Source organism: Manacus candei, unplaced genomic scaffold, assembly GCF_025592945.1.
Source record: "Manacus candei isolate 608988 ecotype Guabito, Panama unplaced genomic scaffold, ASM2559294v1 h1tg000073l, whole genome shotgun sequence".
NCBI classification, from domain to species: Eukaryota; Metazoa; Chordata; class Aves; order Passeriformes; family Pipridae; genus Manacus; species Manacus candei.
Window position 1 is genome coordinate 5,127,352 of NW_026138121.1, and position 17,162 is coordinate 5,144,513.

The 17,162-nt window shown below is 62.0% G+C and overlaps 1 protein-coding gene across 1 annotated transcript; it reads right to left on the reverse strand.

The window, feature by feature from the left end:
- Nucleotides 1–383: 383 nt before the first annotated feature.
- On the reverse strand, nucleotides 384–14,290 carry DENND2D (DENN domain containing 2D). Its single transcript, XM_051808748.1, has 12 exons — nucleotides 14,101–14,290; nucleotides 10,565–10,746; nucleotides 9,967–10,079; nucleotides 9,262–9,331; nucleotides 8,015–8,092; nucleotides 7,586–7,726; nucleotides 5,808–5,956; nucleotides 5,364–5,541; nucleotides 4,871–4,912; nucleotides 4,189–4,279; nucleotides 2,536–2,775; nucleotides 384–1,575 (listed from the first exon to the last, which is right to left on the reverse strand). Exons 1-12 carry the CDS (start codon nucleotides 14,156–14,158, stop codon nucleotides 1,514–1,516), a joined length of 1,404 nt encoding a protein of 467 aa, XP_051664708.1. The 5' UTR covers nucleotides 14,159–14,290; the 3' UTR covers nucleotides 384–1,513.
- Between the last annotated feature and the right edge of the window lie 2,872 nt (nucleotides 14,291–17,162).

A 17,162-nucleotide genomic window follows, 5' to 3' on the forward strand; every position in this document is an offset into this window, starting at 1 on the left:
TTCCCTCTGTCCAGCCAAGTTTCTGTGCTGAAAAGCTCCCAGATAAATGACCTTCCCCTCTGGGGTGTTTGGGTTGATGTGCCCGGCTCTGAAAGCAAAGGCTGGTGCAGTTTTAGTGTTTGTGTCCAATCCCTCCCTGGGGATTTCAGGAGTGCTGCAAAAGTTGGGTTAAACTGGTTTTGGAGCCAGGCCAGAGGAGGCACCAAGGGATCAGAGGGTTGGGAATGTTCCCCTGGAGAAGAGAAGGCTCCAGGGACACCTTGGAGCCCCTTCCAGGGCCTAAAAGGACTCCAGGAGAGCTGGAGAGGGACTGGGGACAAGGGATGGAGGGACAGGACACAGGGAATGGCTTCCCACTGCCAGAGGGCAGGGATAGATGGGATATTGGGAAGGAATTCTTCCCCTGCAGGGTGTGAGGCCCTGGAATGGAATTCCCAGAGGATGCTCCATCCCTGGAAGTGTCCAAGGCCAGGTTGGATAGACCTGGAGCCACCTGGGATAGTGGAAGGTGTCCCATGTAGGAACAGGATGAGCTTTAGGGCCCCTTCCAACCCAACCCATTCCATGATTCCAGGATATTGTTGATGCTTCAGGGTCTGGTGTCACACCCCAGAGAGGAGGAGGAGGCTCTGCCTTCATCCCCTGCTGGGAGGAGCCCCTGGCACTGGTTTCTCTGGGAATGCCCCTGTCACTCCTGCAGCCAGAGCCCCTTTTCCTGCTGCAACATTCACTCCCACTAGGAAAGGAGAACCATTCTTTGGCCCTAAATCTGCTCAGGGAGGAGCTGCAAGGGTTGAAAAGAAGTTGGGATCAAAACCAGAACCGAGAAGGGGTAACAACACGTTTTACTCCAGGATTGAACAAATCCCACCTCCCTCCCCCAAGCTGTTGATCAGCTGTTTCCCCCCCAGCCCCGTGGCCTTCACAGTTTTGCTCCAGCACAAATAAATAACCTGGCAAAGAGTATTTTGCTTTCCTCAGAAAACTAAACTTGGCTCTAAGTGGCAGCAGTGCAAGAGAGGAAACCATTAAACCCACCCACCTGCTCCTGCTGGGGCTGAACAACGAGCTGGGTGTGATGGGAAATCAAATCAAACAGTTGTTGATAACAGAAACCTCAGCAATCGCTCAAGGGGATGTTCCTTGTTTGCAAACCCCTGGTTGAGTTTGATGAGAGGTGACTTTCACTTCCTACTCGTCCCATTTTTCCCTCTAATGATCCCCCTGCAGCCTTGTCCTGGCTCTGTGTGATGGGACAAGGGCTGAGCCTGTGGAGTCACAGTCAGTCCTGGAGTGAGCAGAGCCAGGAGGGAGATCCCGGCCTGGCGCTCGCTCCGTGTTTTCCAGTGCAATGGTGCCCTGAGGATGAGGGGGAGCTGGGGCTGGTGCTGCCCAGGAGCCCCAGAACCCCTGGACAGATCCAGCTGAGTCCAGGCTGCTCAGCCCTCGGACAGGGCACACCTCCAGTGTCCCAATCCCAGTCCCAGTCCTGCTCCCGGATCCCAGCTGGGCCTCAGGAGTCTCTTCGGTGCTTCTTCTGCTCCTGGTACTCGGTGATTTTCTGCTGGAAATGGGCTGGGGAGGAGAGGAGGGTCCGTGGTGAGGGGCTGGGGGGGGTGGGGGGCACAGCCCAAACTCTGGGAACTGTGTGTGTGTGTCCCCTGGGAGCCCAGCTGGGCTGGGCCATGGAAAACTGCAGCTGGAGAGGGCCTGGGGAAAGGGAGAAGGGAAGGGAAGGTTTGGGAAGGTTTGGGAAGGGAAGGTTTGGGAAGGTTTGGGAAGGGGAGGGGAGGGGAGGGGAGGGGAGGGGAGGGGAGGGGAGGGGAGGGGAGGGGAGGGGAGGGAAGGGAAGGGAAGGGAAGGGAAGGGAAGGGAAGGGAAGGGAAGGGAAGGGAAGGGAAGGGAAGGGAAGGGAAGGGAAGGGAAGGGAAGGGAAGGGAAGGGAAGGGAAGGGAAGGGAAGGGAAGGGAAGGGAAGGGAAGGGAAGGGAAGGGAAGGGAAGGGAAGGGAAGGGAAGGGAAGGGAAGGGAAGGGAAGGGAAGGGAAGGGAAGGGAAGGGAAGGGAAGGGAAGAAGGGAAGGTTTGGGAAGGGAAGGGTGGGGTCCCAGGCCAGGCTGGATGGGCCTGCGCTGGTGGGAGCTGTCCCTGCCCCTGGCAGGGGGTAACAGGATGGACTTTGAGGTCCTTCCAACCCCAACCAACCTGGGATTCCAGGATTCTGGAGCCCCTTGAGGCCATTGAGAGCAAACAGGAGCTGCTGCTGCTGCTGCCCTGAGCATCTCCAGCCTCAGTGTCCCCTCAATATCCCCCCAGTGTCCCCTCATTATCCCCTCAGAACCCCCTCAGTGTCCCCTCACAATCCCTTCAGAATCCCCTCAGTGTCCCCTGAGTATCTTCTCAATATCCTCTCACTGTCCCCTCACAATCCCCTCAGTGTCCCCTCAGAACCCCCTCAGTGTCCCCTCAGTGTCCCCGGCCGGGCAGGCACAGCTCCGTCCCCAGCCGCCGGGGCCAGGAGGGGAAGGGTCCCGTTACCTTCCGGGGGGATCCTGCTCTTCTCCGCCTCCTCCACGAACAGGGAGAACATGTTTGTCTTCACGAACCTCTTGAGGAAGCGGCGGCAGCTCTTGGAGCCCGGGGCCTTGCAGAAGGAGCGCTCCTGGAAGGCGCCGGCGCCGCCCCGGCCCCACTTGATGTGCGCGGGGTAGTGCCCGACCAGGCGGACGAAGAAGTGCAGGAAGGCCTCGGACACGAGGGCGTTCACCTGCTCGGAGGCTGCAGGGGACAGGAGAGCCGGGGTGGGACCTCTGGGCACACCCGAGAGGGTTGGGCTGGGGCCTGAGCTGGAAGGGACCCGCCGGGATCGTGGGATCCAGCGCTCGCCCCGCACGGGACATCCCCTGAGGGTCATCCCGAGCTCTGGCAGCCCCCGGGCTGTGCCACTGCCCTGGGGAGCCTGGGCAGTGCCAGACTCCATCTGAAAGGGCTTTTCCGTCCTAAATGATTCTCTAAGTCCATGATCAGTTGGGGTTCACCCCCCACCAGCTCCCACAGCAGCACAGGGGGCCCAGCCCTGAATTCCTGCCGGGATCAGGAGCTGCTGGAGGCAGGACCTGGGAATTCAAAGGAGAACCGGCTCTCTGGGGGGTTGTTTTGGGGCTGTGCTGCCATTGTTCTCCTCCAAGCTGGGTGGGGGAGAGCAGCAGGAACACCCATGCAGGGATGGCCCCATTTTGCCCCGTGACTCGCAGGGAGCTGAGCCAGGGACGGGCTCTGTGTCCCCTCCAGCCTGGGGACGGCACTGGGAAAACCATCCCAGGGAGGCACAACCTCAGAACCACAGAATCACAGAATCAGAAACCACAGAATTCCAGACTCACAGAATGCCAGGATGTGCTGAGCTGGAAGGGACCCACAAGGACCATCCAGTCCAACCCTCAGCCCTGCACAGGCCCAGCCCCAGAGTCCCACCCTGTGCCCCAGAGGATCATCCAAACCCTCCTGGAGCTCTGGCAGCCTTGGGGCTGTGCCCACTGCCCTGGGGAGCCTGGGCAGTGCCCAACCAGCCTCTGGGGGAAGAACCTTTGCCTGAGATCCAACCTGAGCCTGCCCTGACACAGCTCCAGCCATTCCCTGGCTGCTGTCCCTGGTCCCCCCAGAGCAGAGCTCAGTCCCTGCCCCTCCTCTGCCCCTGCCCAGGCAGTTGGAACTGCAGTGAGGTCTCCCCTCAGTCTCCTCTGCTCCAGCTGAACACACCAAGTGCCCTCAGCCCCTTGAGGCCCTTCCCCCTCCTCGTTGCCTCCTTCGGACACTCTCTAATGGCTCAATAATATATAATTGGATGATATTTTACCCTGCTCTGTGTTTGTACCCCAAGGAATCACTCACTCCAATCCCCCTGTGCCAGTGACCAAACCCCAGACCCACTCTGCTGAGGGAGCCCTGGCTGTTGTTCCTTTCCAAACCCTTTATATTGGCCAAGATTCATTTTTCTGGCAGAATTCACTGTTCCTGCTCACAGGTTTCAGCAGACAGAGGAAAAGCCAAGGGATTTCCCTCCTGTGGCTGCATTTGGTTGCAAAGAGGGGCAGGAGCATCCCGGGCCAGGTCCCTTCGGGAGCATCCCTTGGCCGAGGGCCCTGGGGCGGCTCCGGCCTGTGTTTAGTGGGAATAAAGACCCTTCCTTACTGAGCACGTTGTTGTTGTAGTTGTGCTTGGTCAGGGCCGTCAGCATCTCGTTCTGCAGCTTCACGGGCAGGATCTGCTCCTCATCCCCCACCTGGAAGGACAGGGAGCCATGGAGCACCCGGCACTCCTGGGATCTGGGTGGCTGGCAGTTGGCACAGCCCATCCGGTGGGGCTTTAGAAGCTCATTAGGTAATTAATTCATTAATTAATTGTCATTGCAAGGTGCTGTGGTGATGCTGGGGCTGGGATGGACCCTCCTGCTCCAGCTCACAACCAGCAGTGCCTGGAGATGTCCCCTCATGGGACATTCCCTAGGGGGGACACTGAGGGGGCTCTGCCCCCAAAATCACAGAACCACGGAATCCCAGGAGGGTTTGGGTGGGAAGGGACCCTAAATCCAATCCAATCCCACCCCTACCCTGGGCAGGGACACCTCCCACCATCCCAGGTTGCTCCAGCCTGGCCTTGGACACTCCCAGGGATGGGGCAGCCAGGGCTTCTCTGAGAATTCCATCCCAGCCCCTCCCCACCCTCCCAGGGGAGAATTCCCTCCCCCTATCCCATCTATCCCTGCCCTCTGGCAGTGAGAAGCCATGTAAAAAGGTGAGAGCCGCCAGGTATCCAACACCCAGGGGGAAAAGGCCCTTCCCAGGCCCCCTCCAGCCCTCCCGGGGGGACCTACCGCCCGGATGATCTTCCCTTGGCACAGATCCACCATCAGGGCCTGCAAGAGAGCAGGGGGGGAGCAGGTTCAGCCCTCCCAGGGCATCCAACGTCCTCCCCCTGCTTTGGGATGAGCCTGGTGCATGTGCAGGGTGGGTGGCAGGAGAAGAATCAGCCCCTCTGTGCCCAAGGGCCCCGGGCAGGGGGTCGGGGGCAGCCCCCCAGGGCCGGGGTTTGGTGCAGCTTTGGTGCCTCATCCCTTTCTCTGCTTCCTCCAGCTCAGGGTGATCCCAGGGCAGCTCCCTGAGCCCCGGGGCTGCTGCTCGGGGGGGGGGGGGAAGGGGGTGGCCCCTGGCACCGACAGGAGGGGACAAGGAGGATACCTCCATTTCCCAAGTCCCATTTCCCCATTTCCAGCCTCCCTGGCTGGGAAAAGGGCACGGCCAGAGCCTCCAGCCCCGGGGCCAACCCAGCCCAGGGTCACGGACTGTCCCCTCCCGGGGGTGAGGTACCTCCTCCATGGGCTGCTCCAGGACCCGCTCCAGGTGCCGCAGCTGGATGCCCACCATGAAGGGCGTGGGGCAGCAGACGGTGTCCAGGAGGCACTCGGGGACCACGGGGATGTAGGTGTGTGCCCAGGTGAAGGGGTACAGCAGAGCAGCCACGGCGTGGATACACTGGGACAGGACACTGGGGACAGGGAGCCACAGGGGGGGATCGCAGGATCGCAGGGACACAGAATATTTCGGGTTGGAAGAGCCCCACAAGGATGAGCAGGTCCTACTCCGGATCCAGGGATCAAACCCACCCCCTGGGCATGGCTGGCACCAGGCTCTGACCAGCTGGGTTAACCCAGGGAGGAAAAGGGATGTCACTGCTCGGGAAGAACGTCCCACCCTGAGCTCCTTCCAGGGGTTTTGGGGGGGTTTTTTAATCCCAAAATGCTCCAGGCTCACCTGAGCTCCTCTGCCAAGAAGATGAGCCTCCGCTCCAGCACGGCCGAGGCGAAGATGTGCAGGATGAGGTCGGGGCTGAGCCGCTGGAGCAGAGCCTGGAATTCCACGTGCTCCAGGCGGGCATCCACGGGCCGGGTGAGCTCGATGAGCTGCCAGGGGAGAGCCACAAAGCCCAGCCTAGGGGGGTGACATCCCCCTGCACTGCCCTGGCCCCCCAGGAGGTGATCTGGGAGCAGTTGATGCCCCGGGTTTGCAGCTTCTGCACCATGTCCCTGTGAGAGGGACAAATCCCAGCTCATCCCACCGGGACGGTTGGGCTGTGCTGGGGGTGCAGGGGAGGCCACCTGGATGTGCTCTGTGGGGTTGTTTATTTGGGATTTTTAACCCAAATGCCTGGTAGGACACAGGCCCCATCTCAGTGCCCCTCAGCTCATCTGGGAGCAGCAGCTTCTCGGGAAGGGGGGAGGGCTGAGGGCGTGACTTTTGCTACCAAAACCACACCACCTTCCTCTACACCCTCTCTGGGCTGGGAATTCCCAGCCAGGATGGCCCAGAAGGGACGGATCTGATGGATCCTTGCAGCTGCTCTGCCCCCTCAGCTGCCCCTGCCCCTGCCAAGGGTCTCCCACACCCGCTGGTCCCGTTGGAGGCAGGAGATGGGGGGCACTGGAGGGTTAACAGGACCCTCTCCTCACCCTTGGGGGGGAAATCCCCCTTCTCCAACCTCATGGAGCATCTTCCCAGCTGGTGCCAGAGCTCCAGCCAGTTCTGCACGGCCCCTTCCCAGCACAGCCCCTGCACCAGCTCCGGCTCCAGCCCAGGCAGCTCCCAGAGTTTATCTTCCCCCTTTTCCCTGTTGTCTCCCCGATCTCCTGGCCTTGCTCCAGCCCCTTCCTGGAGCCCCAGATGCAGCTCTTTCGAAGAACATCCTCATTCCTCCTCCCTGCTTCCCCTGTGGCTCTCGGGGCAGCCTGGCCCCAGGCCAGGGCGTTGAGAAACCCTTTCACAAGAGCCTTCCTGGATGAAGAAATTCATGGCTTGGCTTTCCAGCTGCTCCAACCCTTCCCCCGGCCCCTCCCTGGCAGGACATAGCCTCGGGATGCCCAGCACTGAGACCTTTCCCATTTTTCCAGCCCAGCTTTGCCACAGGAGAAAGGAAAAGCAAATTAAAGGTTGTGCCCATGCCAGCCTGGGCTGGGCGGGGGTGGGGTGATCCTGGATCGGGTCTCTCCACAGGGAAAGGCTGGGAATGCTGCTTTATCCCTCCTGTAGGGATAAAGCAGGGCAGCGATCAGGGCTGGGAGCTGGGCACAGACCTCTGGAGGGGAGTGGAATTGTGGAATCGTGGAATTATTAAGGTTGGAAAAGCCCTCTAAGAGCATCGAGCCCAGCTGCCCCAGTTCACATCGACCACGTCCCCAAGTGCCACATCCCCGGCCTGGATGAGCAATTCCAGGGATGGGGACTCCTGACAGCTGTGCCAGGGCCTGGCCACCCTGTCAGGGAGGAGACTTGGCACCTCTGGGCCCCCCAGGAGCCCCCAGCACGGCCTCTCCCTCAGGGCTGGGCCAGTCCTGGGGTATGATCGGGGAGTTTTGGGGGTGGCAGCTCCAGCTCTGGGCTGGGGGGGCTGGATGGGCTCCATCCTCATCCTTGTGGGATCAGGAGGGAGGTGACACCCACATTCCCATGGGATGAGGCCTCCAGGAGCTCAACACCCCACCCCGTTCCCTGGCATGTCCCGGGCTCCCCATGCCCATGAGGGGCCTCGACCCCACCTCAGTGCCCGACTCGGGGATGAAGCTCCTGATGGTGACGGATTTCCCGGGAGCCGGGAAGGGCGATTCCCGCAGGCCCTGCATGAAGGGGTAGATCACGGCCATGGAGATCTGGCGCCGCTTCTCCACCTCGTCCAGGATCTGCAGGAGGGAGGGGAGCTGGGAATCACTGGCAGGACATGGAGCGGGGGCTGGGGCCACCCACGGACAGATGGGGCCACCAACGGACAGACGGGGCCACCAACGGACAGATGGGTCCACCACGGGGACAAAGGGGGCCAACAGTGGGATAAAGGGGGTCAACACTGGGCCACCACTGGGACAAAGGGGGCCATCACCAGCTCAAATGGGGTCATCACTGGGACGAATCAGATGGGGCCACCACGGGGACAAACGGGCCACCTCCACCCAGAGCCAGCACACCCCTACCTTGGAGAAGAGCCCGAAGCAGCCCAGGCAGCTGATGATGCAGAAGACCTCTGGGAGCCGGACCCCCCGGCCAGAGGGCTGGAAGAGGATGGGAAAAGGGTCTGAGCACCTCCCACCCCACTGCACCAGCCCCACCCTCTGCACACAGACCCCACTCCCCTCCCCTGAATTCCCAGTCGCTCCCTGGGGCATTTTGGGAGCTGGGCCCAAATCCAGGGATGCAGCTGCTGCTGGAGAAGCTGGGAGTGCCTGACCAGGGTGATTTGGGGGCCAGAGCTGAGTGTTATTGTGGTGCAAAGTCCTCGAGCACATTCCCAAACCCTCCTCCCAGCTGGACACATGTTCTCCAAGACATCCTGTCCCACCATCCTTGGGGCTAATCCTGCCTCCTGCTGCAGCAGGGACCACCACGACAAGTTCCCTGGGTTTTATTTCCCTTTCCTTCTGGTCTATCCTGGGTCTATTTGCTCCCTGCACTTTCCCCCTCCAGACATCCCGTTCCCACAGCCCGAGCTTGGCCCTGGATGATGAACTGGGAAGGTTCACCAGGGATGGAGGGATGGGGGATCCAGGAAGGCCCCAAAACATGGCACAGGGATGTCCCTGTGGATTTATGTCCCCATGGATTTATGTCCCTGTGGATTTATGTCCCTGTCCAAACCAGCAGCCAAGGAAAACCAGCCCAGCTCCCACTAACCCCGAGCTGCTCCAACGCGGGTTCACACTCAGCCTCTGCTCAGAGGCACCTTTGGGGGATGGGGCTGAGGGCTCCCAGCTCCTTGGCTCCTGGATGGACACCCTCCCCACACCCCACCCTGATCCCAGGTGGGATTCGCAGCCACGCTGACCCACTGGAGCCAAGGGAAAGGAGCAGGGCAGCTGTGGAGATCCGCGGGGAATCATGGAGTGGAAAAGCTCTCCAAGATCCCCAACCCCAGACATCAGCCCAGCACCACCATGTCCGTCCCTAAACCTTGCCCCCAGGTGCCACATTCACATATTTTGGGAGCACTCATGTTTTCCTCCATCCAGCATCTGACCAAGCCCTCGGGAGAGCTCAGTTGTTGTCACCAGCTCTGCCCAGCAGCTCGCCGAGCACGTCCCTGGGCTGGGCAGGGCACAGGGGGGTGGCATAGGGGTCTGTGTGCCCCCAGGGCTGGTCCTGGGCTGGGCAGGGCACAGGGGGGTGGCACAGGGGGCTGTGTGCCCCCAGGGCTGACCCTGGGCTGGGTGTGGGGGGTCCTCACCAGCAGCCTCCGGCAGTACCCGATCTTCCTGCTGCCGTCCACGTTGGTCAGCACGAACGAGAAGGTTTCACTGCAGGGAGAGAAAACACGAGGGGCTGGGATGGGATGGGATGGACTGGGATGGGATGGGATGGGATGGGATGGGATGGGATGGGATGGGATGGGATGGGATGGGATGGACTGGGATGGGATGGGATGGGATGGGATGGGATGGGATGGGATGGGATGGGATGGGATGGGATGGGATGGGAGGAGATGGGATGGGATGGGATGGGAGGGGAGGGGAGGGGAGGGGAGGGGAGGGGAGGGGAGGGGAGGGGATGGGATGGGATGGGAGGGGAGGGGATGGGATGGGATGGGAGGGGATGGGATGGGATGGGATGGGATGGGAGGGGATGGGATGGGAGGGGATGGGATGGGATAGGAGGGGATGGGATAGGCTGAGACAGGCTGGGACGGGATGGGATGGGCTGGGATGGGATGGGATGGGATGGGATGGGATGGGATGGGATGGGAGGGGATGGGATGGGAGGGGATGGGATGGGATAGGAGGGGATGGGATAGGCTGAGACAGGCTGGGACGGGATGGGATGGGCTGGGATGGGATGGGATAGGCTGGGACAGGATGGTCCTTCCAGCCCTCAGGAGCACAGTAGGAGTGGGGGAGCCCAGCCCAGCCCAGCCCAGCCCCCAGAGGGGCAGCACCTCGGGAACTCGGTGACGGGGGCCCAGTTGTTGCCGTCGGGGAAGCAGAAGAGGGGGATGGCTGTGAGCAGACGTTCCTCCTCCTCCCTCTGGCCCTTCAGCAGGTTCTCACGCTGGGGGTGAAGGGGTGAGAGGTGGGTCAGGGTGGTGGGGGGTGCCCATCATGCCCAGGGATGGGGGGGACGGGCTCTGTCCTGAGTGACCCCCGGCTGGGCCCGATGCACGTCCCTGGACAGTCCCCAAACCCCAATTTCCCCCTCCCTCACCCCATGGATAGTGAGGCAAAGCTGAGGCTCCCCCTGCAAAGGGGGAGTCTCCTCCTGTGCCACTTCTCCAAGGTGTGATTCCACCACTGTGCTCCCCCATTTTGGGCAGGGGGTCTGGGACCCCCCGGGAGGTTCCTGCTGGGCTCTGTGGCCCTGGGTGGGGACATGGGAGGGACAGAAGGTCCCAGCAAAGCCCTCACCTCTGGGGCACAGGGTGTTTTTCTCTTTTCTTCCCCCTCCCCTGGATTTAATGATGGGGAGGGAACAACATCCCCTTTTTTCCCCTCTAAATTTGGAAGGTTGGATCTGATCAGAAACAAGGCACCGAATACCTTTGGGAATTGGTAGGAGATTTTGGGTTCGTAGCGTCCCTCTGAGACCTTCTTGAGCGACACCACCACCAGGTACTCGAAGAAGAACTGCCCAGAGCAGAGGATGGAGCTCCTGTCCCCCACCTTCCCCTGGGGCATCCGGGGGGGTTTGTTTTCTGCAGCAGAGGCCTCATCCTTTCCTTCTGTACTCAAAAAAAAAAAAAAATAAAAACAAACCGAAAAACTCAGATCAGAGGGAAATGAGGAGTGTGAGGTGTCCTGAGGGCGGAGTCACACACGGCCTGGCCAGAGGGGCTGGAGGGAGCCGGGACCTGGTGCCCCAGGACTGAATAGCTGGGAGAGAAATGGCTTTCCTGAGTCTTTTCGGGAAAATCCAAGTGCCCTCAGCCCCCCCCCAGCCCTCCTGTGCCCCAGCCCAGGGTGGGAGGGCACAGGGCTCTGGGGACATGTCTGCAGGGAGCTGTGGGAACGTGTCTGGAGCAGCTCATTGTGTCCCCTCGGGGGAAATGAAGAGCAAACAAACAGCCCAGGTCTTGTCCCAGCACTTCCAAAGGCTCCAGGGGGGTGAATCCCTGCCAGAAATCCTCAGTGCTGGGAGTTGCTGGTGGCAAGTGAGCTGCTCCAGGGTTTTTCCTAAAGCACAGCTCCCGAGGATCCTGGGATCACACCCCAGTTCTCGTCAGGCCGGTTGGGCCCTGGGGAGTGTCAGCTCCCACACCCTGGAAAACCCGGAAAAAGAGGGAACAGAGCCCCAGCCAGCATCTCCAGGAGATGGTCGTGGAGGGACGTCTGAAGGTGGGGAGGAGGAGCAGTTCAGTGCTGCCACAGCTCTGCCCTTTCCCAGAGCTGCTCATGACTTCTTTGTCCTGGTTCCTGGCACAGGGACTGTCCCAGGCTGGGCTCTGCTCACCCTGGGAGCTGGAGGAGATAAAGCTGGAGCTGCTCTCAGGAACAACAGGCAGGAAAATAAACTGGATGAAATCAGTGGCTCCTGTGGTTCGTCCCCAGATCCCGGGGTTTGTCCCATGGCTGTGACCAGCCGACCCCATCTCCCTTCTCCACACACGGCCTCCTCCTCCTCAGGCAGTGCTGGTGGACATCCCACCCCATGTATCCATCCTTTAGTCTGGAAACACCTTGCAGCCTCTGCTCTGGGTCCTGGGGAGCTGATGGGAGGAGGTGACACAGTCCCACCATGGGATGTCCCTTCCCAGGGACCAGAAACACCTTTTACCAGCTCAGGAAGCCCTGGGGCTGCTCCAGCTCCACATGCAAAGTCCTCCCTCTTGGCAAAGTGAAACTCATCCCAAAGAGGTGCCTTGGCAGCAGGGGCAGCCCAGGAGCATTCCAAGGCTGAGGACACCTCTGGTTTGTCCTCCCTGGGGGTCCTCCCGTGACATTCCATAGAAAAGGTGGGTAAAATGGGCTTTGCTTGTCCTGCTCCTCCTCCTCGGAGTGACAGCTTTGGTCCAATCCCACCCCCAGGGCTGGGCAGGAGGTTGTTGGGGGTCCCCAGGGACCACCCGGCTGTGCCCTGGGGGGGCTGCTGGTGTCCCCCGTCCTCGCTGGACACAGAATCAGTTGTTTTCCCATCACCGGGGCAGGATGAGAGTCTAGTTCAATCCTGCCTTTCCAGTCCCGTCCTGCATTTCAGGGAACACCGGAGGAGGGGTTGGATTTGCATCTTGGCCGTGGGGTTTCCAAGTGAACGAGTCAAACCCGCTGCGGGAGGAGGAGGGGCCGCTCATCCCGGGCTTTGCCTCCGGCGCATGGAGAAGTTTGGATCGCTGGCTCCGGCTGCAAACCCTCCTGGCAGAGCCTAAACCCCTCGGAGACAACAATTCTCCATCCCTGGGCTGGAGAAGGCGCTCTGAGGATGTCCGGGGTGCGCTGTCCAAATGTGGCATCAGAGATCCCGGTGCTTCCCGAACCCAGAAGGATTCCCGGCCCCTCGGCTCCCGGGAGCACAAAACACCATCACCAGACTCCCCCACAGCCCGTGCAGGGGAGACTCAGGGACCACTCGCGGCCCCCCAGCACCAGGAACATCCCCTCGGCCGGGTGGCCGGGGGTGATCACATAGCTCCTGGGTGGGGTTTATGGGGTCTCTGGGGGGTCCTGGGTTGTTTGTGGGATCCCTGGGGGGGGTTCTGGGGTGTTTGTGGAGTCCCTGGGAGGGTCTTGGGGTGTTTATGCGGTCCTCGGAGGTTCTTCTGCTCCCTGGGGTCTCTGGGGTACGTTGAGGGCACCTGGGCTGGGCCCTTCAGGGTTTCGGAGCGGGGGTCACAGGGTACATAAGGGGGTGTTGGGGGGATCCTGGGGTGGCTCCTCGGTGCCTGTGGGGTGTGGGGGGCTACTGGGGTGCAACCCCCTGGCCCTAATCCCCCCTGAAACACCCCCGGCAGTCCCAGGGACTGGGTTTGGGGCCAGGGACACCGTGAGCAGTGATAGGGGTCGGGTCCCCTCGCCGTGGATCCTCCCCGTCCATCCTGCGGGCACGGGGAGGGCAAAGGCTGCCCCGGGCTTTCCTCATGGCCGGGGCTGAGCTGCCGAGGTGGCACAACCTGTTCCCTTCCTCCCGGAACAGCCAAAGTCTCCCGAGCCGGCGGGACGGTGTGGGGGCAGCTCAGCTTGGGGGGAAAAGGCTTTGGCTTCATCCAGCCTCTCCTGCTGAGCTGGGAACAACCTGGGTGGCACCCGGAGCCAGAGCCAGCGCTAAACCCCGAGGATGGGGCGCAGAGAACCCTCCCCAAACCCCTGTCCCGCTTTGCTGCGGCCCCAGAGATCCGTCGGGCCAGAAAACCCCGATGAACCATCGGGAAAAGCTCACAGATCCCAAAAGATCTCAACTCCTGCCGTTCCAAGGACTCTGCAACGCCCACCGGCCTCGGGGGCACCGCGTCCCTGCGGCTCCCCCCGCGGGTACCCCCAGGGTGTCCCCGCGCCATGTCCTGGCATTCCTGGGATGTTCAGTGGGAGTGGGGCAGTGAGAGGGAACCTGTGAGGCTGCCCCTGGGATGGGGGAAAGCCGCCGGGGCTGCGGTGGGCTCGGCTGGTAGGGGTGGGCTCGGCTGGGACGGGGTGGGATCGGCTGGGACAGGGTGAGCTCCCGGGGGACAGGGTGAATCCCCCGGGATGAGCTGATCCCCCGGGATGGGCTGAATTCCCTCAGGATGGGCCGAATCCCCCGGGATGGGGTGCAATGCCGGCTGTGGGGTGATCCCCCGAGGACGGGGTAGCCCCGGGAGGTGCGGGGGGTCCCGGGGGCGACGGGGCCGAGCGGGGCTGTGCGGGAGCAGCGCGGACGGGCCGGGCTGGGGGGCTCCGAGCCGGGGCCGGTCCCGTCCGTCTCACCCGGCACTGCCCGGGAACGTCTTCGCTCCGCCGGCGGGTCCCGCGGCCCCGGGGACGGACCTGTCCCGACGCCGACAGTGACCCCGACAGTGACCCCGATCCCGACCCCGACCTCGGCACCTCCCGGAGCCCCTCCCGGAGACGTTGTCGGAGCCCCTCCCGGAGCCGCTCCCGGCTCTCACCTCTGCGCCCGGGGCGCCGGAGGCTCCGTCGGAAGAAGTCGCCGATGGAAGAAGCCATGGTGGCCCCGGCGCGGAGCGGCCCCCGGGCGACCCCGGAGCGTTCCCGGCGCGTTCCCGGAGCGGCCCCGGCGCGGCCCGGGGGGAGGGCTCGGCTTCCGCCCGCCGAGCTTTCGCTTTCCCGGGGGAGGAGAGACGGGGCGGAGAGGAGGAGGAGGAGAGGGAGGAGGAGGAGGGAACCGGGCAGCACCTGGCACCCGCCGGGCACCGGGGACTTTCCCCGGGAGCGGGGGCGCTGGGGCGCGGGGGGGCCGGGAAACCGGGAGAACCGGGAATGGAGGGCCCGGGAGCATCGGGAATCAGCGGAGCGGGGAGCCGAGGATGGAGGAACCGGGGGTGGGGGATCCGGGAGTACGGGGATGCGGGGAGAACCGGGAATGCGGAGGAGGAGTCAGGAGCACCAGGCACGGGACTGGGAGCACCTGGAATGGGGAATCTGGGAATACCTGGTTGCAGAAGAGCCAGGAGCGCCAGGCACGGGACTGGGAGCACCGGGAATGGGGGAGTCGGGAGCACCCCGGGGCATGAGGCTGCCAGGAGGAACCGGGAATGAGGCATCCAGCAGAACCGGGCGCGGAGGGAGCTGAGCACCCCCACGAACGGGGCTGGGCACCCCGGTGGGGGGACGGGCACAGCCCAGGCTGGGGCACAACTGGACGCAGGGTGGGAACTGGGGCACGGACCCCGGGGACAAGGGATGGCTTTGCCCTTCACCACAGGGGTCGAAACATCCACCCCCAGCGCTCCAGCACTGCCCACACCCTGCTCCGACCCCCCCGAGCCCTTTTCTCCACGGGAACCCCCCAGAGCCGGGGCCGGGGGTGACACGGACCCGTCCCCTCCAGGGCACGGGGGTTTTGGGGTCTCCTGCTCTGCGAGGTGATGGGGAATCAGCCCATCACCCACCCCAGTGATGCTTCATTCCCAGGGGCTGCGAGCTCCTCCCGGCTCTGCTCGAGAGTTCCGGAGCTGTGCTTTCCCTCGGGAATTCCGGAGTTGTGCTTTCCCTCGGGATGACGTTTCTCCACCGGTCAGGGATTTGTTCCCCCTCCCAGGTGCTTCATCCAGCGGGAAGAGCAGTTCCTTAGTGCTGCAATCCCGGCTCTCCCTGTCCCGGAGCTGCTCGGCTTTGCTGGGTGGTTTTACTGCCCCAAACCCGCAGGGAAAATCTCTCTAAAACCAGTGATCCCTTTAAAAGAAAAAAATCCCCCTTCCCCATCCTCAGCTTGTCCACACCCCTAATATTTCCTCTGGGACAGTGCTTAGACAGTAATTAAAGATCCCTTCCAACCCAAACCATCTCTGGTCTGGTAATTTAAGTAGTTTTATACCTTCTGTGGCCTAATTAAACCCACGGAGGGACCTCGGGCACATTTATTAGGGCTGTGTGATGAGCTGTGCACAGTTCTCAGCCTCAGTGGGGCCATTTGCAGCTGTGGAGCAGATTCCCTGTACCAAATATCCCAATCTTCCATGTTTTGCAACACCTCCCATCATCCCCTTCCCTCTTCCGAGCGTGGGCCGGAGCTCGAGGGTGGGTTTGCAGCCGGGGGGAACGGCCTTTGCCAGCTCGCAGAGGTGGTGGATGCTTCCAAAATCCATCCCCACCGGGACATGAGCCTCTGATCCAGCCAGGACTCTGCCTCCTCCTTGGGGTTATCAGGGAATTGCTGCTCCAGGAGTCATTTTCGGGCCGGTTTTGAGTGGGTGGCAGAGCATTTGTGCTTCACGGAGGAGGGAGCAGCAGTTTGTTTGCACACAGGGCTTGTTCCCAGGACAAATTTCCTCCTTGGCACGAAGGGAAAAGAAAAAGTTCGGGGTTTTCCCCCTTGGTTTTGGAGGAAAATCGCTGCTTTCCTGGAAACCGGCGCCACCGGAGGAAAACAGCTGCTGCCTCCAGCCGAAAGAAATCCCCGAATTCTTTGATTTCGTTCCCAAATACACAAATCTTTTCTGCTTTCTCCCTTTAAGGAAAATCTCCGGCCACGATCCCGCCTCGATAACGCCGCGATTCCTCTCAAGCGGCTCCTGTGCGGGAAGAAAAGCGCCGCGTTCCAGCCCCCAACACCTCCCTCTCCCGAGGAAAACACTGTCCCTTTGTGCCCCCGCCCAATCCAGCGAACCTCGTTCTGCCGAGGGAGCTGGAACTGCTGAATATTCCCACTGAAAGCTCCTTTCTGCGGGAATTCTGCCGCCCACCGGGACAACAAACGGCCGCATTGTGGTCCCGGAGTGGCTCCGCTTCCCTGGGCGGCCTCACGGTCTTTTACGTTTGGGATTTTTTCCCTCCTGGAAGTCCCCGGTGGTGCTGAACACGCGTTGGAATTCGGTTTTCTGCGGAATATCCCGGTGGGAGCATCGCGCTGGGAGCGGGGTGTCCTCAGTGCCGGCAGCCCGCTCGTCCCGCAGCCTCCTCCTCCTCCTCCTCCTCCTCCGGAAGGCTCGGACTGTCGCCCCTCGCTCGTCCCGGGGCATCCTCACCCCTTTCCCACCCCCTCGCTGCGTTCTGGGAGAGGATGAAGGTGCCGGAGGAACTCAAGGGAGTTCCTTGTGAGCTGTTCCCGTATTTCCCGTCGCATCCAGGCTGGGATCGGGGCTCGGAGGCACAGGATGGGGTCCAGCCGCAGAACCCTGGAAGGGAGATCACCGAGGGCGTCCCGAGGTGTCCCGAGGTCCTCTCTTCCAGCCTGTCCCATGCCAGGGAGTTTTTCCCACTGGATGGCAGCATTAGAGCAAGGAAAACACCCCGGGAGACTTTGCGGGAAGAGGGACCTCCCCTGGAGAGACTTTTCTCTCTGGTTATCCCACCCCCCGAGGGGTTTTGCTTGGGCTGAGGACGAGTGGGTTCAGTCCACTTGTGTTTGCAAAATTCCCGCCACCGATTCCTCTCTCTCCCTGCCCTGTTTGGTGCTCTGTGGTCACTCCCAGCTGCCAAAAACGGGGTGTCCTGGAACATCCTCTGCCTGTTCCTCTTCCCCCTGATGACTGTGGGTGCAGGGGGATCT